General features: G+C 35.8%; 1 protein-coding gene and 2 long non-coding RNA genes across 3 annotated transcripts; all 3 read left to right on the top strand.

The window, feature by feature from the left end:
• Nucleotides 1-316: 316 nt before the first annotated feature.
• LOC128194909 (uncharacterized) lies at nucleotides 317-1,620 on the top strand. The gene is made up of 3 exons (XR_008246358.1): nucleotides 317-494; nucleotides 583-750; nucleotides 861-1,620. It is a non-coding gene; the product is annotated as an uncharacterized LOC128194909 (long non-coding RNA).
• Nucleotides 1,621-7,999: 6,379 nt separating this feature from the next.
• On the top strand, nucleotides 8,000-12,166 carry LOC128195471 (uncharacterized). The gene is made up of 3 exons (XR_008247052.1): nucleotides 8,000-8,149; nucleotides 8,243-8,409; nucleotides 12,107-12,166. It is a non-coding gene; the product is annotated as an uncharacterized LOC128195471 (long non-coding RNA).
• Nucleotides 12,167-24,171: 12,005 nt separating this feature from the next.
• LOC128195221 (vegetative cell wall protein gp1-like) lies at nucleotides 24,172-26,111 on the top strand. Its single transcript, XM_052872369.1, has 5 exons — nucleotides 24,172-24,668; nucleotides 24,741-24,867; nucleotides 24,946-25,224; nucleotides 25,316-25,420; nucleotides 25,500-26,111. Exons 1-3 carry the CDS (start codon nucleotides 24,172-24,174, stop codon nucleotides 25,105-25,107), a joined length of 786 nt encoding a protein of 261 aa, XP_052728329.1. The 3' UTR covers nucleotides 25,108-25,224; nucleotides 25,316-25,420; nucleotides 25,500-26,111.
• Nucleotides 26,112-26,511: the final 400 nt, after the last annotated feature.

The following is a 26,511-nucleotide window of genomic DNA, read 5'->3' as shown; positions in this document are numbered from 1 at the left end:
CTATCATGTTTTATCTTCATGTGTAGCATCACCTACTCCCGTATAACATCACAAATTATACGATCATTTCATTCACATGCCCACACACAAACATGTATGGGATAAGTTACTAATAAAACAATAATAATAATAAAATATAAACACATTGAATATATCAACCATAACAACCACTCCATACCCACACTACAAAAATAATGTATTATAATAGGGGTTTATCTCCAGCGGCTTTAACAACCTCGAGTAATTTTCGACTTAATTGTTAAAAAAAGAATTTGCACGACTTTCATCTGTTTCCTTTTTTCCATTTTCTATTTCCCTCTCCATTGTCTTCACACTTACCATTTCCTTATGTATATGTGGGTCTGCCTTGGGTTTTTGATTTTGCAGGTTTCCATAGAAGCTCGAAGAAGATGAAGGTGCTAGAGGCGTCGTTTGCAGTGGCTTACATGGAAGAGTTGTAGTGGTCCGACGACGTGGAGAAACTAGCGATTAAGGTCCGCGAATTTGGGGTTAAACATCTGCCTGAGTTAGGGTTATCGTGATTAAGGATTTTTCTGGTCTTTAATTTGGGGATTTTCGCAGGTTCTAATTTTGTCTCGCGGTGGCTTGTGGTGGTGAAAATGTTGGGTGAAGTCGCGATTGGTTTATATTGCTTGTTGGTGGAGCAAATGCAATACCGGTGAAGGAACTGAGGAAGCTCAACAAATTCTCTATATTCTTGATGTCTTGAAAGATATGTTAAAATAAGAAGTACTACAATAATGTTCCTAAATTTTTATTTCTAACTTTTTTTTTATAGTTTTTCCTTAAAGTGCTTATGGAAAAATTCGTCTGGACCTTTGGTCACTTTGTTTTTGGAGGATGGAGATGGAGGTCCTTTGATTTGTGTTATCAATGATGCTGATTTAATGCATTGCAAAGGTTGATGGAAAGCAAGCTTATGCAATTCACTTGGAAGCACCCCTTGAGCAAGCATAAAAGTGGAAAAATAGAAGTCCCAAAGTACCAAAGTCCCTGCGAATATAGGATGCTCATGTTGGAATTAGTGGTTCTGAACCCAAAATATCCTCATTCAATGATTTCACAGACAAGGTTTCCCCCATTTCTTTTGGTTGGAATTTATAATTATTCCATTATACATATCTTCCATGTCTATATTTGTAATTGGTTCTGTTGATTTTCTATTGTTGCAAAATATTCTCAATAAACAATGCAGGTTCTTCCTTACATTAAGGAAGCTGGATACAATGTCATCCAACTGATTGTAATTATTGAACATAAGGATTATTTTACTGTTGGTTACAGAGTAAGTTAATGTTGTAATTCTTATTTTTCTCATGGTAATTACAGAGTGATTAAGATTCTTTATTTTAAGTTATGTGTATGAATTGTACAAAAGGCATACATGTTTTTTTTTAAGTCTTGACACTGACACAAACTATGTGCACACCTTGTACATGCTGGCATGCTGCTTATAGTTGTTTATAAGTTTTGCTAGAATTTTATTACCACTCTGACCTTTAGTGACATGCTCAAACATTGATTCAATGGTGCAGGTTACAAATTATTTTGCTGTTAGTAGCATATATGGTACTCTTGAGGATTTCAAGCGATTAGTTGATGAGGTCCATGGTAGGCATTTTTATGTAGTACTGATTTTATTTTTATTGCTTGAACTGACCATGTTGATAGTTACAGTTCTTAAGGTATTGGATTAGTTGGGTTGCCCATATCGTCAAATTCAAATAGACTGACTAGAAGGCATGAATTAAAACTAAACTGAACTTTTGGAATAACCAGTTAAAGAGAGTTTACTCTAAATGGGTTTGCAAAAGCATATGTAATTCATATCATTAAATCTATGTGTTTGGCCCCACCTAGTTTTGAGAAGGCTTAGTTCTCAGATTAAAAAGGTTTATAAAAAAGGTTAACCTGTTAAAAAGATGAACATTTGTCATGATTCAAAAAGATGAACATTTTTCTCTTTCTTTTTCTCTGGGATGGAGCTTGGGGTACTTAAAACGTGCTTTGTTAATTATTTAATGCATCTTCTTAAGGTGTACATGATGATTTGCATTTATTCATTGATCTCCTCTTGTTTCTTCATTGATATGCATTTGTTCCTCTAGTTTCCTGTTTGTGCAAGTTTTGTTGCGCAACTATTGAGAGCTTACTTCATTATTACTACAGTCTGGGATAGAGTATTACAAGTTGTTTTAGCTATGTTTCAGAAACTAGGTGCGTATTTGAATGATATGATTTTGGGGAGCTAAAGGAAAAATCTATCTTATTTCATGCAAAATCTTGAAGCTTATTATTAAAATCTGATAGGTGATTTTCTTGTTTTTCTATTTTATTTCTAACCTTAAAGTGTTTATGATTTATAATACGAAATAAATTATGACAAATAATTTAATACCTTTTTTATTTTTAACTTAATTATGAAAAATGTGATTTATTAGACATCTTGTTTATTGAAATGGACTATCTTATAATATGTTGTCACGTAACATATCCAAGCAATATTTTTTATAACGGATTATGACAATAACTGATTATAAATAATCTTTTTGTTAGCCATTGGTGACATGCATTATCTTTTGCAGTTTCATTGAATTGTGTAAAACTTCATTTGGCCTCATTTCATGATTTCTTTATTAGCTTTTTACTTAAGGTCTCTTTGTATTATTATCGGATAAAGAAAAGCTTGGTATGGATGGCTTGATGCTAACATATGAGTTTATGTTCAATACAGGAAACCAGTTGCCTTATTTTATGAGAGGGATAATAAAGAACATGGAAGAAACGAAGAAGAAGAACCTTAAAAATCTTTGTCTTTAATTTTTTGTATTGAACATCTTTGTTAGACATCTTTGTCTTTAATTTTTTGTATTGAACATCTTTGTTTTTAATTTTTATAGTACTGAACATCGTTGTTTTTATTTTTTATAGTATTGAATATCTATTGTCTTTAATAATGTATGTTGAACAATATAATTTACTTTATATAACAATATTCAATTTTAGATTATATTAAAACCTGATTTATAAATTCAATTTGAATCAGATTTATCATAATTCAATTTGAACACAAAAAAATGATCTGAACACATTTTCGGCGATTTTTTGGAAACCCTGGTTAGTTTCGACAATTTTTCAAAAACCCTTGAAAATATAGGCGCTTCAGCACAACCTCGGTTAGTTCTGGGGGTTCCGAAAACCCCTGGATATAGGGGCGGTTTTGCCGTAAATCGTCGGTAATTTTGTGACTATTGTTTGAAGTGGTTTTCTGCAACCGCGGGAAACGTGTAATTTGGGGGTTAAAACCCCACGTAATGCTAAAAAAACCCCTAGAAAAATTACATATTTTTGTAGTGCCAATAGTAATAACAATAGCATCCTTAAACCTCTAACACAACAAATCAATCACGATAAATTATTAAATCCTCGAACCAGATCCTCGATATATTTAATCCTCAAAAGAACATTTTTTATTGTAATACTTCAATGTTTTGCTTTGTATATAGTTAATAAATTTTTTACAAATATTCACTAACCAACAAAAACATTTTTGAAAGACTACAAATTTATCTACTATCTATGTATCCATTGTTTTTTCCTGAAATATAGTGATTCTAAGCCTTGATTAATATAAATAAAATATTTATTAAATTATGTAACAGTCAAAATAATAATGTGTGTAAAATGAATTAAATTATTTAAAAATATGAAAAATTTAAAAATATAAGTCTTATTATTTTAATCTTAATATATTTTATTAAATATCTTTAAACTCTTGATATACTTTTTAATCATTCTTTATGTATTTTATATTTAAATTATTTAGTTTAACGTTATAAATGTAAAAAATTAATAATCTGCATATTCCACACACTTTCACCTTCCCTTTTATACACATCAAATAATCAAATCAACCAACAAATACTTCCTTAATGTGACATCCCAATTATATATAGAAAGCATATATAATAAAGACGTCATCATACATAATATAGGAAAGCAGTCAAGAGTAATTAAGGATTACAATCATCCTCAAAGTAACTTCAGAAATTAAACATCAACTCCAAAGAGATCTAAACTGTAAACTTAAAGGGAAACAATATTTCAAAATACAGACAATAATCGATAACATCCTAAGGAGAGTAGGCAGCAACATTGTCCTCAACTTCCTAGGCCGTCTCCAAAAGATCCTCCTCGCCATCTGCTCCCACCCAAGTGGATGATCATCGCAAAAGAAACATACACAAGCAACATAAACAAGCAAGGGTGAGCTAGATATAAAAAAGCATGTTATTCAACCTCACACGACATGCAAAAGTCACTCAAACATGGTAAAATGACATCACAAGACTTGTTACTTTATAAACCGACTTGTCCAGACTAGAATGATTGTCGAGCTATGGCGGGTTATGCACTCGTGGTGGCCTCTACTGCTTTGCAAAGCCATTGCCAATGGGTTTCACCCTACCACACTCACGAGGTTAGTCCGTTATCACTCACCTTGGGCCATACTAGAAGCACCCAAGACCAGGACCTCCTGCTACTCCTCACCACATGAATCAATGCTCTCTACTTGAGAATGAAAGACCATTGGAGCGTCAGGAAAACCTCCAAGACTAAGCTACCATGCGAATCATTCTACACACCACCAGAGCACCACCATGTATCCTCTCCTTGAGGATCATGGAATTACGTCCATGAACCATAATGTCACTTTGAAACTTAACCCAAGACATGAATAATCGGATACCATCATATTATTATAGTGAATCCAACATATCTCATACATTCACATACTTCCCACATAAGTCACATCATTATAGTTGACAATCATATTCTTTCCAACCACCCAAGTCTCATACATAACCATACATGACAATCTGTTAAGAAAACAACATTAATCAATCCAATACACATTACCAGGCAATAACAGTCCCAAGAGAACCACTAAACAACACAAAACCTCGTAACTCATACTTAGACAAAGAAAATGGCTTTGAAACCATCACCAACAGTTCCATATAGGTTCAAAACCCCCAAAACGACCTAAGGAACATCCAAAACGGACATCCAGAACCCCAAAATTATCAAAAACAAAGACAACAACATGCTGGTACGCCCAGCGGCGCTCGGGGGGCGCTGGGCGCGAACCGCCTCGCATCCAGGGGTGCTCGGGGGGCGCTGAGTGCGAATCGCCTCGCATTCAAGGCGCTCGGGAGGCGCTGGGCGCGAACCAGAGGGCGTCCAGCCCATACCAGTTGGCAACAACCATGAATTTTGACTTTTGATGTACTTAGACCCATTTACAACAACAATTTTCAGTTCCACATTCACTCATACAGATCCATACAAAACAAGGTCACTCTAAACACAAACTTATTCATCAAACAACAGAATATTACATATTTCAGCACATGTATTGTTCATACAACCCAAAGAAAAGAATCTAGCTCCCCTTACCTCTTGAAGACTTCCTTTGTAAACCTTGAATCCATCTTCACAAGACCTGCAGCACCTTGGCCTCCTTGCGACTCCAGAAGCTCTCAACTTCACCTCTCTCATAGATTTTGCAGCAACGACTTCACTCCCACAATGCAGAACCCATTTCCTCCTTTTCCCACACTTGTAGATATGTCCAAGAGACACCATGGCCCCTTAATCCACTAAGAAGCTCTTAACAATTGGAAAGGAGGTCTGCCCACGCTCCTCTCTGGCCCAAGGGACCAACATTATGGTTCTGGAGCATATTCCTAAACTTTCCACGCAATCCTCACTCATTTCAAATCTGAAAACGTGAAAACTGACAACGCTCGCGCTCGGACGCCCCTATAATAGGGCGTTGAGCGCAAGTCCCCAAGCAGCACAATTATCGCAACTTTGACAGTCCGGTTGACCCCTTTCCCGAAGTTGAAAATACGCGTATGAGTACTCAAGTCGAAGTTCTTTGAGTCTATTATCCAATAAAAGAATAATCAACTCAATTGATATTTTCTGTAAAAAGTTATTATAAAAATAGTAAACCATGTCAAACTTTGACAACATTCTATTTTACATTATAACTTGAACTTTTTACAACTCGGTAAATTCTTGAAGTTCTAGGTTCTTACACTTAACACTGCATATGTTTACTATTTTTATTACTTATTAATATGCTTTCTTACGTGTTTGGCAATCCAACATTAATATGGAATGAGCCACCACGCTACACTTGCCAAAAGTCAATGCAATTGTTGAATCTTTTCACACAAAATTACAATTATCATGTCAATTAAAAATATATCAAATTATATTATATAAATCAATATAGTTTTAATTTATAAAGTTAAATTAAATTTAAAATTCGCTTTTTAAAGTGATTCATGTCATTTTAAAAAAATCACATATGTAATCAAATTATATATGTCAAATTGAATTCATGTTAAAGTTTAAAAAAATCACATATGTAATCAAATTATATATGTCAAATTGAATTCATGTTAAAGGACACCATTAACTTCATATAAGACGTTTGTACACACATATACACAAAAAGTTTCTTTTGCTAACACCAAAAGAACCATAGCCAAAACAAAAATGGTTATGCTTCTTTTCATTCCCCGGTTACTATTTTTCCTTTCGCTATTTATCTTTTTAAACTAATTTTTTTAAGATTTATGCAGTAAGATTTTATTGAGGCTAATAATTTGTATTACATGTTTATAATCTCATTTGTATTTATATTATTTTAATATTTATTTTATTTGATAAGGCATTATATATTAACTTCATTTTTTAGTTTATTTGTTTTTATTATTTATATTTATTTTATTTTAATGAGTGGGTATGTAAACTCTCGTTTTCATTTATCTTTATTTTCATATTTGTTTTATTCAATGTTCTTAATCTTATTTTTATTTATTTATATATATTGTTGAAATTAATTTTAAACCTTCACAAAATAAGAGTCACTAATAAAAGAGGATAAAATATTTCACAAAGACACTTCTGTAATATAAATCCAATACCAAAGGTCATTAAAAATCTGCGCAAATCGATTTTGGCGACTCTAATGGTAGATGTTTGAAAAATATCCGTAAATTAATTTGAGGACGATAAAAACTTCCACCAATTGAAAAAAAAACCTATACTAAATACTTATTTTCTTGTAGTGCTTTTGAAGAGTATTGTTAGAATATAGTTCTCCACATGGTTTATGCTAAGAGAAATAATTCATGTATTTTAGTGTAAACGTTAGGTCTCCACATGCTATCTAGTTCTTTTTGGTAAAAGTTTTTATTCTCTCTTTTTTAACCATTGAATCAAAATGAAACTTTTATATAAAGTTTTAAAGACATAGTAAATCATTTTAATCATTGAGATTTTAATTCAGAAGTTTGTAGTTGAAGAAATAATTTGTGTAGCTTGAACTTGCATCACTGACAATTTTCGATTTCGAGTTACTTTTAGTAAAAATTCAATCTTTGCTTTGTTAACCGTTGGATAGAACTCCAAATTCAATCCTTTATATTTCAAATACAAGGACTTCGAAGTAAAACGATTATTTTGCTTTAAGAATGTTCTTACAAAACACTACATTAGATATATTCTGAATAGCATGACAAACTTGTCAACAGTCGAGCATCTAAGTTTTCAAAAGAATATTTGTAGAGCTCGATAACGTGCTACATGGTTGTGAAAATGTTTTCCATTAACACTATTCAAGCCCCCCTTCACTACTAGAAATTCATTGATTACCGAAGGATTATTACCGAAGGCCTCTTGCCTCTCGGTAAAAATGATAATACCGAAGGATTTCCCGACGGTCATTAAAGTTGGTCATTACCGAAGGCTTTTGCCCTTCGGTATTGGACAGAGGATTTACCGAAGGCTTCTGGCCGTCGGTATATGCATTCACTTAATGAAATCTAAATTTGGGATTTCCCTCTTCCATTTTCCCAAATACACTCCGAGAAAGCTTCCCCCAAAATTTGGCTCCCGTCCCTACCTTCCACTGTCCGCTCTCCGTTGCCCTAATCTGTATCTCCCTCAATCGTTCACAATCTGAAACCACCATTGTCGTTGCCTGTCCAGCTCGTGTTAGGAGGTGTTGTCGTTGGCGTTACGCTTCTTCCTCACTCCTCCATTATAGGTGAGGTCTCCCATTCTCCCATCTCATATTCTTTTACTGTTACTATTTTCGATTATGCTGGAGGAAGCTCTTTTAATTTTTCGCGTTTTCCAGTGTTCTGAACTGAGGAAGGTGGTGGGTGGTTGAGTTGAAGGCTACCATTGTCGAGGGAGGATATTTGACGAGGGGGCGTAGACGAGGCAGCGTAAGCAGGGGAGTGTCGCTGTGTGACAAGGTCTTCCACTACCGCTGTAGAGGCTATTGAAGGGGCTACCGTCGAGGTAAGTTGTCATTTTGATTGATGAACTATAGCTGCTACGAAGAGTTCATTCTGACTTTGTTCAATGCATGCTCTGAATTAGTTTGTGCAATATGATTTGTTATTGAAAATATTGTTCAAAGTTGTCATTTTGATTGGTAATGCATTTTTTAGAAATAACCATTTTAAAACTAAAGCAAGCTAATATCACTTGATTATGAAAGCTGATAACAAATAGCCATTATCAACTTTCTTCAAATATGATGTGAATGTATCTTACATTGGAATTACTACTGGTTTTGTGTAATAGGTCTGCCGTGGCTACAGGGTTACTGTTCTTTTGTCTTATTTTAATCACATTTGAATATGAGTAGGCATTGAGAGCTTTACTAAAAGGCTTCAAACTTTGATCAGTTCAATGTTGTCGGATGAAAATTTTCGACCAAATCAGTGTCTATGACAAAAGCCTACTGCTAACAGTAGTGGTTTGTTGACATTATGTCGCTTGCCACTTGATGACACTAATAATGTTTGGTGCATGTTACCTGACATTGGTGTGAGGTAGTGTAGGTGTGTAGAAGGTGAGAGCTGAAATCTGATTTCAAACTATTGTGAATGGGAGATATTACATATATGCTTATTTATTTGTTCCTTTTACTTGGCTGGAGCAATGAACAACACGTGTTGAAAGTTGTAGGTGTTGCATACAATTGAGAAGGAGTAAGTTGAATCTTGATGGTTGAGTTTAACAGGTTTAAACAACGTGGATGTTGATTGTGTTATTATGGAAAAATGTAATAAAGGTATGAAAAAAGGAGGGGCACAGCAAAATGAAGAGAGAAAAATGTTAAATAAAATGATTAATAATGCAATATAGATAAAAGAAAAAAAAATGCAGAAAGTGTATGCATTTATTGTAGGGTTAGGTGCTGTCCAATTAAGAGTAAAGTCCCAGTTCAACATCATTCTTTATAAGTATTATCATAAGTAGTTGACAGAAAGGCTTTATCTTTTATTTTATATAATATTGTTTAATATATTGTTTATTATATTTTGTATCAAACTAATAATTTAATAGAAAACGTTTAATTATAAAGGGTTATTTTTACTTTTTTTGTTAGTTTGATAACTCCACCTTGGAATTGAATGAAAAGAGGTCCTAAGTAATCTAGTAATTGAATCGGTGGACTAAGACTGTCAAATATTTTAGGATGTGTTCCTTGTTTAGGTAACACATGCAAATGAGCTCAATTTTGCATAAGAAACAATAGCGCCATTTTTGTGCTGTCCAACATGGTATATAATTCAATTTAAAGTTCCTAAGATGTGTAAAATAATGTTTGGAGAAGAAATTCCTGGAACAACATTGGGAGTTTATTATTTTAATATATGGCAGTGATAAATTTCACTACTTACTGTTAACTTCAAATCTTACACAACAGTGAGAGTTCCTTATTTTAATGGAACAGTTCCTTTTGTCATATTTGGGTTGTTAGATGTCACTCTTTGGTGTATAAATTGGCCATATCATTAATGTTATTATTGTCAATTTTTTTCTTTGTTTAATATTAAAGGTAAAGGGTTGGAACAGTCCTAAATTTTCAGTAACAAACATTATCATACACGTAATTTAAGGCCAAAATTGGAGGCATATATATATATATATATATATATATATATATATATATTGATTTAAATTATAAAGGTGTTATATTCCTGTCAAGGTCAATGTATAGACCTATAGAAGGTAAGTCTGATCTACATGGACACTGATATCTCTGTCCTATACCTAATACCCATAACCTTATAATAAGTAAGTTGCACTCAATATAGTGCATTCAAACTTCCTTTCACTCAGAAGCTTATTTTTACTCTTAGTTAATTAAAATGTACATCAATGAAAATAAGGATGAAAGAGACACCCATATGATATTTCTAAGTTAAAATAGAATTAGAGATGTAGGAAGTAGGAAAATTCAGGTGGGTGGGTGCACCATTCTTGGGTCAAGATAAAAAGGGACAACCTTAGAACATTTAGAAAAGTTGGTTTTCAGTTGGATGCTATCAGAAACAGTTTGTTGGTGGATATAACTTCCTAAAACAGAAACTCTTTCTTCCACATTTAGGTGATTGCATCAAATCACAACATCTGAACCAAGCAGGGATATTGAAACTTTGTTTTAGTTCAACAAAATCTGTTCTTTTCCCTTAATCTTTTTTGTTTTCATTGATAATTACAAAAGGGTATTTGTCTTGTGTTTAATGTAATTGAGCAGTACTATAAATCTTAATTAATCTGTTGTAATTTAAAAGTACAATGTACCAAACATAGGCTGTGTATTCTGACTGGAAAGGCCTTGTCATAGTCATATATAGTTTGATCATTCATTATTTCTTTGGGTCTGTTTTATTGTCAAATAACTATCTAGAAAACTTGTAAAACATAAAAAATAGATAAAAATGAAGTCACAAATTGAAAATAAGATGACAATCAAATTTGAGTATATATTGAGCACCTAAAGTTACAGTAGAATAGGGTGAAATAGATAAGGATGCAAATGTGCATTCTGTTTTACAAACCTATAACTATCTACACCAGTTCTAATGGACTAGAAATGACAAAGAATTGAGTGAAGTTTTGATTCCTAAGACAACTTCTAAAAATCACTACTCACATCTCTAAATTTGGCATTTAAAACATAAAAAAGTGTACTAAATAGGTGATAAATTCGAAATTCACCTAAAGTAACCTTAGAATGTGTAATCTTCATATTGTAACAAGTTTAAACTAGTTAAATGAAGGTAAGAAAGAAGTGAAATTGGCAGTGTACCTGAAACTCATAATTGGACTACTTAAAACCTACAAAAGTGTAGTATATAGGTGAGAAATTTGGGCATAATCCTAAATTAGCATAAGACTGTGTGTTGTACTAATCCTAACAAGTTTAAACTTGTTAAATGAAGTTAAGAAACATGTCAAATTATATGAAGTAGCTAAATCTCAAAGTTTGGGTACTTGAAAACTTAAAAAGTCAAGTAAAAGGCTGAGAAAGTGGCAATTGACCTAAAGTAGAATAACAGTAACTAATGTTACTATCCTAACAAGTCTAAAATAGTCAAATGAAGCTAGGAAACTACTAAAAAGCAAACAACTACCTAAAACTCAAAGTTTGAGTAGCTAGAACCTAAAAAAGTGTACTAAAAGGGTGATTACTTATCAATTTTTGTTCTGTTGTGATTCTGTGGTGTTTGGAAGTTTAAACAAGTCCAAATTGATGTATTAAAGCTGTTAGAACCATTCATATAAAGTTAGAATCACTTGTATGCAATTGAATATGTCAAACCATCATATTTAAGGCATTTTTGGAACTTGGAAATTGAATCTGAGTTCTTGATCTATTTTCTGCGTAATTAGAGTTCAAACGCGTGTATTTTGATGAATTAAAATTGTTGAAATGATTACCAAAGTGTAAGAATAGCTTAGGCACAAAATCACTTCCAAAACCACCAATTATGAGTAAATTTTGGGAAGTAGAAAGGTCATTTTCAGTACAAGTTTGGTTTTGAGTTAAATTTGAGTTTTAACATGTTTCAATTCATCAAACAAAGTTGGTAAAGTAGTTAGTTTTGATCTAGAGTTGTTGTTGTGTAATTTTGACATTTCTTCTGTTTGGCATTTAGACCATGGCTGAACATGTTGCAATTTTATTTCCTTACAGATACAAAGTTATCAAACCTATATCCCTCCTAGAAAAGTCTACTAAAGAGGTGAGTATTTAATTTGTTTTATAAATTTCACACTTTGAGCAATTTGAGCATGTATGAATGTTTGTTTTGCTTATTATAGCCTCCATGAGAATTAAATTCTGCAAATTGACCATGGAAACTTATGTAGATGCTTTATTTTAGTTTATTGTTGATGGATCTGTGTAAAAGCCTATTCGTTGAAGACACTTATTTGTTCTGTAATTTCAAAAACTATAACAACTGATAACAAACCTAATGAAAAAGGAGATAAAGTACATGCTTTAAGGTTGCCAACAACAATAAGAATGTGTATTGTACACTTCTTCTCATATTTGCCTTTTATTTCTTTCTTCATTCTGCTCTTGGCAGGACCATGCCCCCCCCCCCCCCCCCCCCCCACACCTTGCTCCTTCCTTTCTCATTTAACTTCCACCCAAAAATGATAGCCCAGGACCATGTCCCTCCAACATGCACCTAGGGTCTCACATATTTCAACCACTTGTTCATCCCATATGTATACAAGAAAACAAAATCTCTCTCTTTTTATAACATTATTTGAAAACTACAATTTAGATGTGTCATGTAGTGATTGGTTGTTCCTCTCGACCAAGGTTATTCAAATCTCAGTTCTAGACTTTGTTAGGGTTCTGTACCAAGTTTCTTTTAGAGGATAGACACATCTTACAATCCCTCAACTATTTTGCTTGTGTCTCAAAATTTGGCTAGTGGAGTTGCCAAATTTTCACTGTTTTTCTCACTACAGAATGATGTTTCAGTAAGCTAATTTTCGTTGCTGTACAGCCACTTAGATCAAGAGGTATTGAAGTTTCCACCCCTGAAGATGCTACCACTATCTACACAAGTGCTGTGTGGTTCATTTTTTCCAAAAAAATGAGTCAAAATTTGGTGGTTCAAGACAGGAAATGTCATAGCAGTGGTTGTAGGTCAAAACTAATCACTCCAACAACTTGATTTAGTGATTTTAAAGTTGTTATAACTATGAATTCGGTCAAATCCATACTGTTACTCAAGAACACCTTGTCACTTCCCAATTTTGACTCCAAATTGATGGTTTAGTATACTATTATGCACTCAGCCCATTATATCAGTAATTGAACTCTGCTAGCAACTTTTAAACAACATTTTAGACTTGTTGAAACTGTCACACAACATAGAAACTTCTAGCATTCGAAATATGACTTTGTTATGGCCAAAAAATGTGGTAAAATCACTCCATCACACCACCAAAACTGAGTTCAAAATATGATTTCAACCACTGTCAGTGGTTGGAAAATCTATCACCTAAGGTTCACTTTAACATACCCCTTGTGATATTTGAGGCAGTGCCAGCCTAGCTCACAACCACTTTGGGTGGGTAAATGTGGCAAGGTAACTTAGCTTCACACCCAAAATGGACAATGTATCCAAATCAAAATGTAAATTGAAGCTATTACTAATGGAACAAAATTGATTATGATAACACAATACATGATTCTAGATCCTCCCAACCATGATGAGACAAAAAAGAAAAACAAGGGACTTTTATCCCCATCATATCCCCTCAAAGCTGAGAACAATTCTCTAAGCTGCTTATAGCTCATGTCCCATATATATGTCTGTGGACTGGTGGGGCTTCTAAACTCTTGACCACTTGCAACCAGGGTTTGTCTACTATAAACAACGAATTTTTTGATGTATGAGCTAAAAATAAAACAGGATTCTCTAATGGTAGAACTTGAAAGTTCCTCCTAACAGGTTTATCTATTGGTAAAACTTCAAACTTCCTCTTAGTCCCCTTCTTAACACTAAAATATTGTAAATTCCCAGACCTTGAATCTTGTGTGTTAAGCATATCACCTTCATCTTGCTCCACAGGCAACCCAAAGTCAATCAAGCACATTGCCCTGAAAACATTGAATAATTTTCAAACATGAGAAAATGATTAAAAAATAAATAAATAGAAAAACAAACACTACAAAAAAGTAGGGCATTACCGAAGGCCATAAGCCCTCGGAAATTGCCAAAAGCCGTCGATAATGGATGTTTACCGAAGGCCTATCGACGGCCAAAAATCCTTCGGTAAATCCCTTGTCGCTAACCATTACCGAGGGCTTCTGCCCTTCGGTAATTACCGAGGGCCAAAAGCGGTAATTACCGAGGGCCAAAAGCCTTCGGTAATTACCGAGGGCCAAAAGCCTTCGGTAATTACCGAGGGCCAAAAGCCTTCGGTAATTACCGAATAGCTGAAAAAAAAAGTATAATGGAGGGTACTCAGTCAAGGGTCTGGTAATCGTTTACACCAACCCTGTAAACGATTACCCGAGAGAAAATTGGAATTTGTACAGAAAGTCCAACACAGGTACTCAGTCAGGTGAACAGGGGTCACCATTGAAAAAAAAAGTGACTTTTAGGCACTTTTGCACTTGTCTTAGGCTGTTCCTTGTGTTTCAGTGGTGGGAGAGGGAGGTTAGTGATGTGATTATGTCCCAATGATGGAGGAAAGTGATGTTTTGGCACCCCATGATGGAGGAAAGAAACAATGTTTATGAGATGAGCAACTTGAGTGAGTTAACATGCTGTCAACTTTGACCTTTGCTGGGTATTTTACTGATAACTTTTCCCACCGACCTCCAAATGATGTGATTCTTTTTTTATTAGAAACTAGACTCAAACATCTTTCCAATGACTACTATTTTGTAATTTTTGGACATTTGAGTTGGTACAGTTTATTGTTTCAAGTTAGCGTTTCATATATTTTTGCCAACTCTGACCTTTGCTTGTTCTTTTGCTCATAACTTTCTCCACCGAACTTCAAATGAGTTGATTCTTGTTTTGTTGGAATCTATACTCAAAGACCTTTCAAATTATGCCTTAGAAATCAAATTTACACCTTCTTTGACACTGTAATCGATTACAAGGACACTGTAAACGATTACCCGAGAGAAAATTGGATTTTGTACAGAAAGTCCAACACAGGTACTCAGTCAGGTGAACAGGGGTCACCATTGTTAAAAGAAGTGAGTTTTAAGCACTTTTGATCTTGTCTTAGGCTGGTCCTGGTGTTTTAGTGGAGGAAAGTGATGTTTTGGCACCCCATGATGGAGGAAAGAAACAATATGAGCAACTTGGGTGAGATAACATGTTGTCAACTTTGACCTTTGCTGGCTAGGTAATTCTTTGCTTTTGACAAGTTTCCTAGCTTCATTCCACTAGTTTAGACATGTTAGGATGTTCACATACCTTAGAATGAGTCTACATTAGGTGAAATGACAATTTGTCACCTTATAAGTACACTTTTTAGGTACTAAATACTCAAACTTTGAGTTTTAGGTGAAGAGAAGCCACTTGCAGCGTGAATGAAGTGAAGATAATTCCACCAGCAGCTGCAGCTACCTACATGGTCTAGTTTGCAGCAGTCTAGCCACGTAGAGAAGCTTCACTCACGGCCTTTGAAGGAGGGGAAACATGTCCAGCAGCTGTAGCTACCATCACATCCAGTTGGGAAGAAGAAGGAAGCTCACGGTTTCTTTGAGAAGCATGGCAGCAGCTCACGTTCAAAAGAAAGGCTTATATGGAGTGGAAGAGCTAAGAGAGAAAAGGAGATGAGTTCAGGGCTGAATGGAGTTGGACGTGTGAAAGAAGAGGAATAGGGAAGGAAAGTCCAGCCACCACTCATGGTTGGCAAAGCTCCAGCTGCAACTCATTACTTTCAAAGTGAAGAATTTTGCAAGTTGGACAACACAAGGGCCACCACTTAAAATCTGGTGCAGTGCAGATTTTTGATGTGACTGGTTTAATGTGTGGTATGGTGTTGTGACGTTTTGGTGAGGCTTCCAAGGTCCAAAATTCTTGCTCCAAGGGGGTAGCATACTAGGTAATGGAAGGGTTGCTGAATTGGACAAAGAAGTAGCTCTAAAAGTAGCAATTTGGCTTGATTTTCAGTAGCATTTCACTAACTTGGAACCACTTTTTTAGGTCCAAACAACTTAAACTTTGAGTTTTACCTAATTCTTTGCTTTAGACTAATTTCCTAGGTTCATTTCACTACTTTAGACTTGTTAGGATGTTGACATTACTTAAAATGAGTCTATATTAGGTGAATTGACAATTTCTCACCTTATAAGTACACTTTTTATAATCTAAATACTCAAACTTTGAGTTTTAGGTTATTCTTTGTTTTTCACCACTTCAACAACTTTGTTTGGTGAATTTAAACTTGTTAAAACTCAAATTTAACTCAAAACCAAACTGCTACTTAAAATCACCTTTCTACTTCCTAAAATTGACTCAAAATTGATGGTTTTGGAAGTGATTTTGTGCCTAAGCCATTCTGACACTTTGCTAATCATTTTAACAGTTTTAAATCATCAAAATACACTTGTTTGAATTCTAATTAGGCATAAAACAGAACTGCAACTCAGATTCACTTGCAAGTTCCAAAAATGGCTCAAATATGATGGTTTGACATACTAAATTGCATACAGGTCATTCTAACTTCATATCAATGCTTCTAACAGCTTTAATACATCAATTTGGACTTGTTTAAACTTCCAAACATCACAGAATCATAGCAGAACGAAAAAGGACCTGTAATAACTCAATTTTTGAAAATGTTGATCAACCACAACACTAAATTTGAGGTTTAGGGAATTCTTTGCTTTTAACCACTTTCCTAGCATTATTTCACTACTTTACAGTTGTTAGGATGTGTATAATAGACACGCTTAGGTTACTTTAGATTAATTCCCAATTTCTCACCTATTTAGTACACTTTTTTAGGTTTTAAGTAGTCCAATTTTGCTTTTGTTGTTATTTTTTAATTGAGACTTCATTTTTATCTTTCTTTTATCTTTTCAAAGTTGTGTAGATAGTTAGTTTACTGTTTTGAGTAGTACTTTAATACATTTTGCATTGTTATCACTTTTAGTGTATTCTAGGTACTACTTTTAGATTCTAGGTTGTAATAATTTGAGTTTTATGTACTTTTTGTAGTGAGTTCTTAATTAGCTAGGTTTTACCATTATAAACTTGTTAGGATAGTTTCTTTCTAGTTTCTTTTCCTAGTTTAGTGCAGTTTGCAATTGCAGTACACCTTTTTTGAGGTTTAAGTAGTGATTTTTACAAATTGTCTTAGGAATCACTTCTACACTCTTATCTTTGTCATTTTTAGTCCATTACAACTTGTGTAGGTAGTTTTAGGTATCTTTTACAGATTTAACATCTTCATGCTTAACACATTTACCCTATTCTACTGTATTTTAGGTGCCCAATGGTCAAATTTTGATTGTATTTGTATTTTTGAATTGTCACCTCAATTCTAACTTTGTTTTATGTTTTAAACTTGTCTACATAGTTAGTTTACTGTTTTAATTAGTACTTTAATACACTTTGCATTCTTAGGACTTTTAATGTATTCTAGGAGGGACAATTAGGTTCTAGGTTGTCATAAGCAACTCATAAGCAATCAACAACCTCAACTTGCCCAAACACAGAAACCTATACTTGTTAGGTCATTCATTATCAATTTAAAGTCATTTAAAATATGTTAGAATGGGTACAGGGGCAGTACTTTAAACACAGAAACCTATACTTGTTGTTTTCAAGCTTAGTTTAGTGTATTTACACTTTCTACAGTCATTTACATTGATAGCTAGTTGTTTGAATCATTATAACTTAGAATGAGGTGTGTAGTTGTTTAATTTGCCACATTATTAGCTGTTATACGGTCTAATTTTGGAATCTACTATTTCTATGCCAAATAATAGTGCACTTAATAGTGAGGAGGGAAACACAAGATAGGAACAATGAGGCTGCACAATTGAAGATGGAAGTTGTAATCACTAAACCTGTTTTAATGTTCACTTGATAGTGCAGCCACTAGTTAATGACAACCACAAAAGAAACAAGTATAAGCCAAACAATTGAAATTATCACATGATACATATAAGGTACTAAAGCAGAAATATCCACAGTGCAAACAACTTACGCATATTGGTAAGAATAGGGAAACACCCAATTACATGGACACATTGCACAGAAGTAGGGAAGAACAAGGCAATCAATTTATTCATGTACCGTTCTAAAAAAGAGAACTTACCTCGCACTCCAGAACACCCAATTCAATGGAAGCCAAGCAACACCGGGAGCTCTCAACCGAACAGCCAACCTTGGGCTTCACTGCAAGGACCTCCTCACGCTAATGACCACGAATCACCACCCTACCCGTCGCACAACCCTTACACGCACAACCAAGAACCACCACCCCACCCGCAACACCCACAACGGCACGACGAACCCTAGGCACACAATGCCACCGAACAGAAGAGATAGGTAGAGGGATAGGAAGAGAATGAACGATAGCAAGCCAAAAGGAAGGCAAAGGGAGTACAACCAAATTTTCAGTAGTTCTCAACAGAGGGGAGGGAGGGTTCTGTTTGATGAAATTGGGGACGAGCTGCACGAATAACTCCAATTACTGAGTTTAATTGGTGGACGCTCTTACCGAAGGCCACAAAGCCCTCGCTAAGGTCTTCTTGACCTTCGGTAACGTTATTTCATTAAGGCCGTCGGTGATTCACTTTTTGACCCTCGGTAAATCACATTTACCGACGGCCGCAAAGCCTTCGGAAATACACCCTCGGTAATTCAGGCTTTTCTTGTAGTGAAAAAATATTTCGTAGTTCTAGTTTGAATCACAATTCTGAAACCAACTGACTTAAGGGTTAACTTTCCATGTATCATGTGTCTGAAAACAACAGGCATAGATATCACATCACTGTCTGATTGTTGAAGACACCAGGAAAAACAGAGAAAAACCTAGAAGCAAATCTTTCTTTCCATATTGTAAAAAACTATCACAAAATTACTAAACAGCACCAAATTCTTCATACAGGATACACACACACACATAAATATATATTAAGCTTCACAACAACAAGTTTAGGATGGTAAATCAATGCTAATGAGAAAGTCACACTACAAAAACAACTTAGAACTAAAAATATGACACCCTAGAACCTAAAACTAGTTAGTAGAATACACTATAAGTGGTCATAATGCAAACTGTATTACAGTAGTAACCAAAACAGTAAAACAAGTATATACACAAGTTTTAAAACATAAAATAAAGATAGAAATGAGGGCACAATTCGAAAATACAAAGTATACAAAATCAAACAGCACTAAAAATGAAAACTGCACCAACAAAATGACTTTAAAAGTGTGCTTTCAAACCCAAAAATGATTGGCAGTGTTTGTAAAGCTTAAGTGATGATTCAAGCAACTTTATATCATCAATTTAAAGGTGTTTAAACATTGAAAGAACAAGGAATCACAGTACACTCGAAAATCACTAATTCACTTCCAAATTTAAGCAAAATTAACGGTTTTGGAAGTGATTTTGCAAATAGAACTAATGTAGACTAAATTTAAGTAATGTGAACATCCTAACATGTCTAAAGTAGTGAAATAAACCTAGGAAACTATTCAAAAGCAAAGAATTAGGTACAACTCAAATTTTGAGTAGTTGGAAGGTATAAAAGTGTGCTTAAAAGGTAAGAATTTGCAACTAGACCTAATGTACACTTATTTGAAGTAATGTGAACATCCTACCATGTCTACACTAGTAGTGGAATGAAGGTAGGAAACATGTCAAAAGCAAAGAATTACCTCAAACTCAAAGTTTTAGTATTTAAAACCTAAATACTTTGGGTATTTTAACTAATGTGATTGTCAGTACATACTTGTATAGCTATTTCATTGCCTAAATTATGTTAATATGTATTATATATCCATGCTTCTATACATATTTGATTGCCTAAATTATGTTGATCTTTATATTGTATGTTCATGTATATTGTCTTTCATTTATTAGGCTACAACTTGATTAAGTTAAGTAGTCATTTAAAATCCTATGGTACTACACACATTCTCAATGAAATGAGAAGGGTAAAAATACTATAAACACTTAGAACGTACAAAATATGTGGAAGTACTCTAGAGAAGAGAACTTCAGTAGTAATAAGTTGTCTCCTCCAACTTTAATACACAACCCCTTAGGATGTTTAAGGCATTTCAATACCGAGGACTTGTCTTTGCATGCCCTTATTGAATGTCAATGACAATAGTGTTCAAATTGCCTTCCATGTTCGACTTCAGTAGTAATAGGTTTATTACTTATCCACATAGAGTGTTGCTGTTTTGGCTAAGTTTTTATTTGTTTGGCTTGTCACAGAACATGGCCCATTTTCCCAACCATCATGGATGGATGTACGACCGTTGTTATAGTGGAAGGAGAGGTTTGAAGGAATCTTTTGTCATCGGAGTTGAAGAGTTCGTGGAGACGGCCCGACGATATCAATATTATGTCCTTGATGGAGGGATTCGATGTCCATGCATCAAGTGCGAATGTACAAGGATTTTGAAAGATGAAGTCGTCAAAGTTCATCTTTACCAAAAAGGGTTCATGCCTAATTACACGGTCTGGACATTTCATGGTGAAGAAATTCCTTCGACCTCCACTGCAGCTGAAAAACGGCTTGCATCAGGTTCGAATACTGTTGTACATACATGTGAGATAGATCAATTTGCCTACATGCAAGAGATGGTCGACCATGCTCTTCGTCACCATGCTGCAGAAGCAGACGATAGTCATGATGAAGAGCCTCCAAATGAAACGACGCAGAGGTTTTACAATTTACTGACAGAGGCAAATCTACCTGTATTTGAAGGTTCATCTGAGTCAAAATTGTCAGTGTGCATTAGACTCATGGCTGGCAAATCTAATTGGAAAGTTCCCATTCAAGCAGTGGACTTCTATACAAAACTGATGTTAGATTTGACACCACCAAACAATTTGATGCCGAAGAATTATTACCAAGCCAAAAAATGTGTTTCAAAGTTGGGATTGGATGTGAAGAAGATTGATTGTTGTGTTAATGGATGTATGTTATTCTATGACAATGACAGTGGCAAAAATGATGCATTGTTGGTGGAATGCAAGTTTTGTGGCTCACCTCGATATCAGACAATGCATGCTGGACGGAGGCAAAAAAAACCAATTCCATTAAAGTCCATGTTCTACTTGCCTATAATTCCAAGATTACAAAGATTGTTTACTTCAATGCAAACAGCAGAACACATGACATGGCATGATGGTAACAAAACTCCGGGACTTTTGCATCATCCTTCTGATGGTGAAGCTTGGAAGCACTTCAATCGTAAACATCCATCCTTTGCTAGTGAACCGCGTAACGTCAGACTTGGTCTATGCTCTGATGGGTTTACCCCGTACATTCAGGCGTCTGCATCACTGTATTCATGTTGGCCCGTGATAGTTACCCCATACAATCTACCACCTGAGATGTGCATGACAAAGCCTTACATGTTTTTATCGTGTATAATACCAGGTCCATCTAATCCCAAATCATTTATTGATGTTTACTTGGAGCCTTTGATTGATGATTTGAAGAAGTTATGGAATGGTGTTTGGACATATGACGTTTCAAGGAGGCAAAATTTCCTTATGAGGGCAGCCTTGATGTGGACTATTAATGACTTCCCAGCGTACGACATGTTATCTGGTTGGAGCACACATGGTCGATTAGCTTGTCCACATTGCATGGAACATACAAAGTCATTCCAATTGAGTCATGGCCGGAAAAGTAGTTGGTTTGACTGCCATCGACGGTTCTTGCCCATTGATCACCCCTTTAGAAGAAACAAAAAGGCATTTCGAAAAGGACAAGTTGAAACGGATATGCCCCCGCCAAAGTTGACTGGATCACACGTGTGGAGAAGAGTGAAAGACTATCTAAAAGTGACTGAATCTGGTCAGAATAGGCTAGAAGGGTTTGGGGAATGGCATAATTGGACTAAAAGAAGCATATTCTGGGAACTTCCCTATTGGAAGGACAACTTGCTAAGACACAACATCGATGTGATGCACACAGAAAAAAATTTCTTTGACAATGTCTTCAACACAGTTATGAATGTTAAAGGTAAGACAAAAGATAATGAGAAAGCAAGAAAAGATTTACCTTTGTATTGTGCACGAAAAGACTTAGAGTTGAAGGCACAAGGTAACGGCCGATTATTTAAACCAAAAGCAAATTACACCATGTCAAAAGACGAGACAAGAATAGTGTGTGGATGGATCAAGGAGCTTAGAATGCCAGATGGATATGCTTCTAACTTGTCCAGATGTGCCAATGTTCAGAACGGTACTATTCAAGGGTTGAAGAGTCATGATTGTCATGTATTCATGGAGACTTTCATCCCTCTTGCGTTCAGTTGTTTGCCAATGCACGTGTTACATCCACTGATAGAAATCAGTACCTTCTTTAAAGATTTGTGTTGCACGACACTAAAGGAAGATTCCCTTAAAAAGATGGATGAAAATATCCCGATTATTCTCTGCAAATTGGAAAGAATATTCCCTCCTGCATTCTTTGATTCAATGGAGCACATTCCAATTCATCTTGCATATGAAGCTTGGCTTGGGGGACCCGTGCAGTACAGGTGGATGTATCCCTTTGAAAGGTTTATGGGAGAATCCAAACGGTCAGTTAAAAATAAAGCTAGAGTGGAAGGCTTAATATGTGCAGCTTACTTGCACAGAGAGACAACTTATTTTTGTTCACATTATTTCAAGAACTTCATGTTGTCTCCCACTCATGTCAGAAATGAAATGCAATGGCAAGTTGAACCACGTGAAGGTGCATTATCAGTTTTCCGACAATCAGGTCGTCACGCAGGGAAAGAATTCACTCACTGGTTAACTGATGCTGAATTCAACTCTGCTCATGTCCATGTCTTGATCAATTGCAGTGAAGTAAAGTCGTACCTTGAGTATCCGCTCATTTGTACCAGCTCATTTGTTGTACACTAATGAATTTCATTTGTACCAGCTCATTTGTTGTGGCTGAGCAAGTCGCAGAAGGAAATACTTCTGCTAGAATACACTCAGAGTTTCCGCATTGGTTTAGAAATCAGGTCCGTAGTTTTTCCTACGTTTAGAGCAAGGTTAATTTGACTATTGCTTTTATAATTTTGTTACTACCTTTGTAGGTTTTTAATCAGGCATTAACTCCCACGGTTCAAGAGTTAAGACATCTCTCCAATTGGCCAATGAGATGTGTCAAAGAATGGCACACTTACTTCATCAATGGTTACAAATTCCATACACATGAATGGTCTAAAGGAAAGAAAACATCAAATTGTGGTGTGTATGTCAAGGGCCTAACAGAGGGGTCTTATGATGATTTCTACGGCATCATTCATAAAATATATGAGTTAGAGTACAACAGCACTACTTCTCCAAACAGAGTGGTACTCTTCTATTGTGAATGGTTTGATCCTTCTAGAGCTGGTACTAGAGTCGATCCACGCTTTAATATTGTCGAACTGAACCAGAGATTAAGATATGGGCCTTTTGATCCTTTCATTCTACCATCTAATGTGAGACAGGTTTATTATGTGCCATATCCACCATTTCGCAGTATTGACAAGCGTGGTTGGGCCGTAGCAATACAAACGAAGCCTAGAGGTCGCATAGACTCAAATGAAGTTGAGGAAGATGTAGCCTACCAACTTGACCAAATGTCACAACCACAAGAAATTATCGAAGTTGAACGTATAACCGCATTGGTCGACCCTGATGGTGATGGAGATGAATTAGAAGCAATAGTACAAGGTGATGAAGAACAAGAGGAAGAAGAAGAAGAAGAAGAAGAAGAAGAAGGAGAAGAAGAAGATGAAGAAGAACAAGAAGAAGAAGATGATGATGATGATGACGATGAAGAAGAAGAACAAGAAGAAGAAGACGATGATGAAGATGAAGATGAAGATGATAATCATGATGACGATGATTGAATGTTGAACATCTATTGTAGCAAATTGGACTATCATTTCATTACCATTATCCAAAATACCATCTTTAAGTTGTATGCAATTACTTGTACATTGACTTTGAAAACAATTCATCCTTCTTTATTTATTTATATTTTTTCGCTTTGTTTGTAAAAATTTGAATGCAGTAATGACAGGACAAGGTTCAGAGCGTCCTAATAAAGGAAAAGGGGTAGCAAGGCCTACAAAGAGGCAACGACAGGCACCAAAGTATGTACTTAGGGTGCCTGCTAGACTACCTACCCCTGCTCCCGGTAGTAAATCATCTGTGGGGCCTCCTCCTACCCCTAGTATACAGACTCCTACACCTGCAGTAGACCCCACTCCTCCTCCTGCAGTACACCCTTCTACTACCACTGCAGTAGACCCTTCTCCTCCTCCTGCAGCACACCCTTCTACAACCCCTACAGTAGACCCACTTCCTCCTCCTATTATTGCCACCCCCACTCCTCCCCTTATTGTTATTACCCCCACTCCTCTCCCTGACCCTACTTCTATACCTTCCTCATCTTCTGTACCTCCTTCTGAGACTGTCACACCACTTGGTGATCCAGATTCAAGTGGTGATGCTGAAGATCTTGACCCGCCCCTCCATGATCGACCATGGATTGAGCCCTATGGTAAAGGGTAAGTTTATAATCTGTTGATATCATTTGATGTTTAAACCATATTGTAATTGAAATGAGTTTTGTTATGCAGGTTTATTCCATCTAGGATTGCTTCCCAGGCCATCACACGTTCAATAAAGCAACAGTTTTTAACTCCATGGCCTACTTGGGGAGCAATACCTCATGACGACAGAAAGCCATTCTGGCAGCGCTTTCAGGTGAGCAATCGATTACACTAATGTCCGTCTTATTTTAGTTTGTTTTGTAATCAATGTTTGTTGTCTTTAATGTTACAGATGAAGGTGCAGTGGAAACCTGAACATGAAACTCAGATACACAGAAATTTCCACATGAAAGCATCTCATCGGCTGTTAGAGATGTTTAGGGATGCCCGGAATGCCGGACAGCGGCCTAACTGGCTGGGTGAGCACATTTGGAACTCTTTACTGGCCCATTAGAATACAGTAGAGTTCCGCAATAAGTGTGCGAAAGCCCAGCGGAACAGAGCGTCTGAAAGGGGTGGCACCCTGCATACTGGTGGGTCGATCACCATTCATGAGCATGCCATTCGTATGGTATAATCTCATTACATAACTTTTTCTTTCATACATAAGTTATGTATATTGTATTTCATATGTACGCTTGTAATTCTTAATTATGTTACAGGCACAGGCTCTAGGACGGGCGGTCCATGTTGATGAGGTCTTTGCACAGACTCATGTTCGGAAGGGAACTAATCAATTTGTTGATGAAAGATCTCGGAAGACTCATGTAAGCAAATAACACTATTACTAATTGTTCATTTATGTTATACTATCGTTCCCTGACATTGCTTTTAATGTTTCAACAGGAAGACTTTTCTACGAGACTTTCACAGGTTAGATCTGAACATGAGTCAGCTCCTACACCGGATGATGCCAGTAATGCAGATGATGACATCCGTAGGACGCAGTGCTGGATCGACACCGTTGGTGGGAAGAAAAAAGGACGAGTGTATGGTGCGGGACAGCTTGCTGCAAACTATACAACATCCAGAGGAGGTACTCTGAAGCACCAGCCTTCTTCTTCCACCAGTACTCCTGACGAGGTTCTTCAACTCAGGCAGGAACTCCATCAACGTGACCAGGAGCTCACTGATCTCATAGCAGAGTTTACAAATTTTAAGGCCCTGGTCATGACTGTCTTGCCTCAAACCTCACAGGACGTACAAAATATCCCTCCCACCCAATCACGACCGTCCTCATCACCTGCTGCCACTCAGCAGCCCACATCAGTCCAACCCTCATCAGTCCAACCCTCATCAGTCCAACCCACACCAATCCAGCCATCAGTAGAGGAGCAGGATGATGAAGATCATTCTGATGATAGTTATGTACATTATTAGTTTCATTTTCTTCTTACTTTGTTAGACAAACATTTAGATATTAGAACATTTTAGACTTGATATCATTTCAGTGTTAGTTCGATCTACTTCCAGACTTTGGATGTTAGAACATTCTTTTGTTACATTGTTTTATATTTGAACTATAATTACATAATCTATACATTAATGGATGTTCTATGGATTAATTGATGTTCAATGGATATTGATAATTGATTGCATCTTTGAGATGCACATTATGCATGTTTGTATGTGCTTGAAAACTGATATGCAGGTCTGTTTGTAATTGGAATTTGATATACAGGTGTGGGTTGCAAAGAAATATCATTTCTCTGAAACCTGATCTGCATTTTACTGAAGGCTTTTGCCCTTCGGTAAATGCCCACAGCAGGTCATTACCGAAGGCTTCTGCCCTTCGGTAAATACCCTCGAATGGCCATTACCGAGGGCTTTCGCCCTTCGGTAATTACCGAAGGGCAGA

This window comes from Vigna angularis, chromosome 1 (assembly GCF_016808095.1).
Source record: "Vigna angularis cultivar LongXiaoDou No.4 chromosome 1, ASM1680809v1, whole genome shotgun sequence".
Lineage (NCBI taxonomy): Eukaryota > Viridiplantae > Streptophyta > Magnoliopsida > Fabales > Fabaceae > Vigna > Vigna angularis.
This window is presented reverse-complemented; position numbering and strand designations above follow the sequence as displayed.

Bases quoted from the DNA above. Each gene is read 5' to 3' on its own strand.
- LOC128195221 (XM_052872369.1), top strand. From the start codon at position 24,172: ATGACAGGACAAGGTTCAGAGCGTCCTAATAAAGGAAAAGGGGTAGCA. The intron at 24,669-24,740 runs GTAAGTTTATAA...TTTGTTATGCAG, and splicing joins ATTGAGCCCTATGGTAAAGG to GTTTATTCCATCTAGGATTG. The intron at 24,868-24,945 runs GTGAGCAATCGA...TTAATGTTACAG, and splicing joins CATTCTGGCAGCGCTTTCAG to ATGAAGGTGCAGTGGAAACC.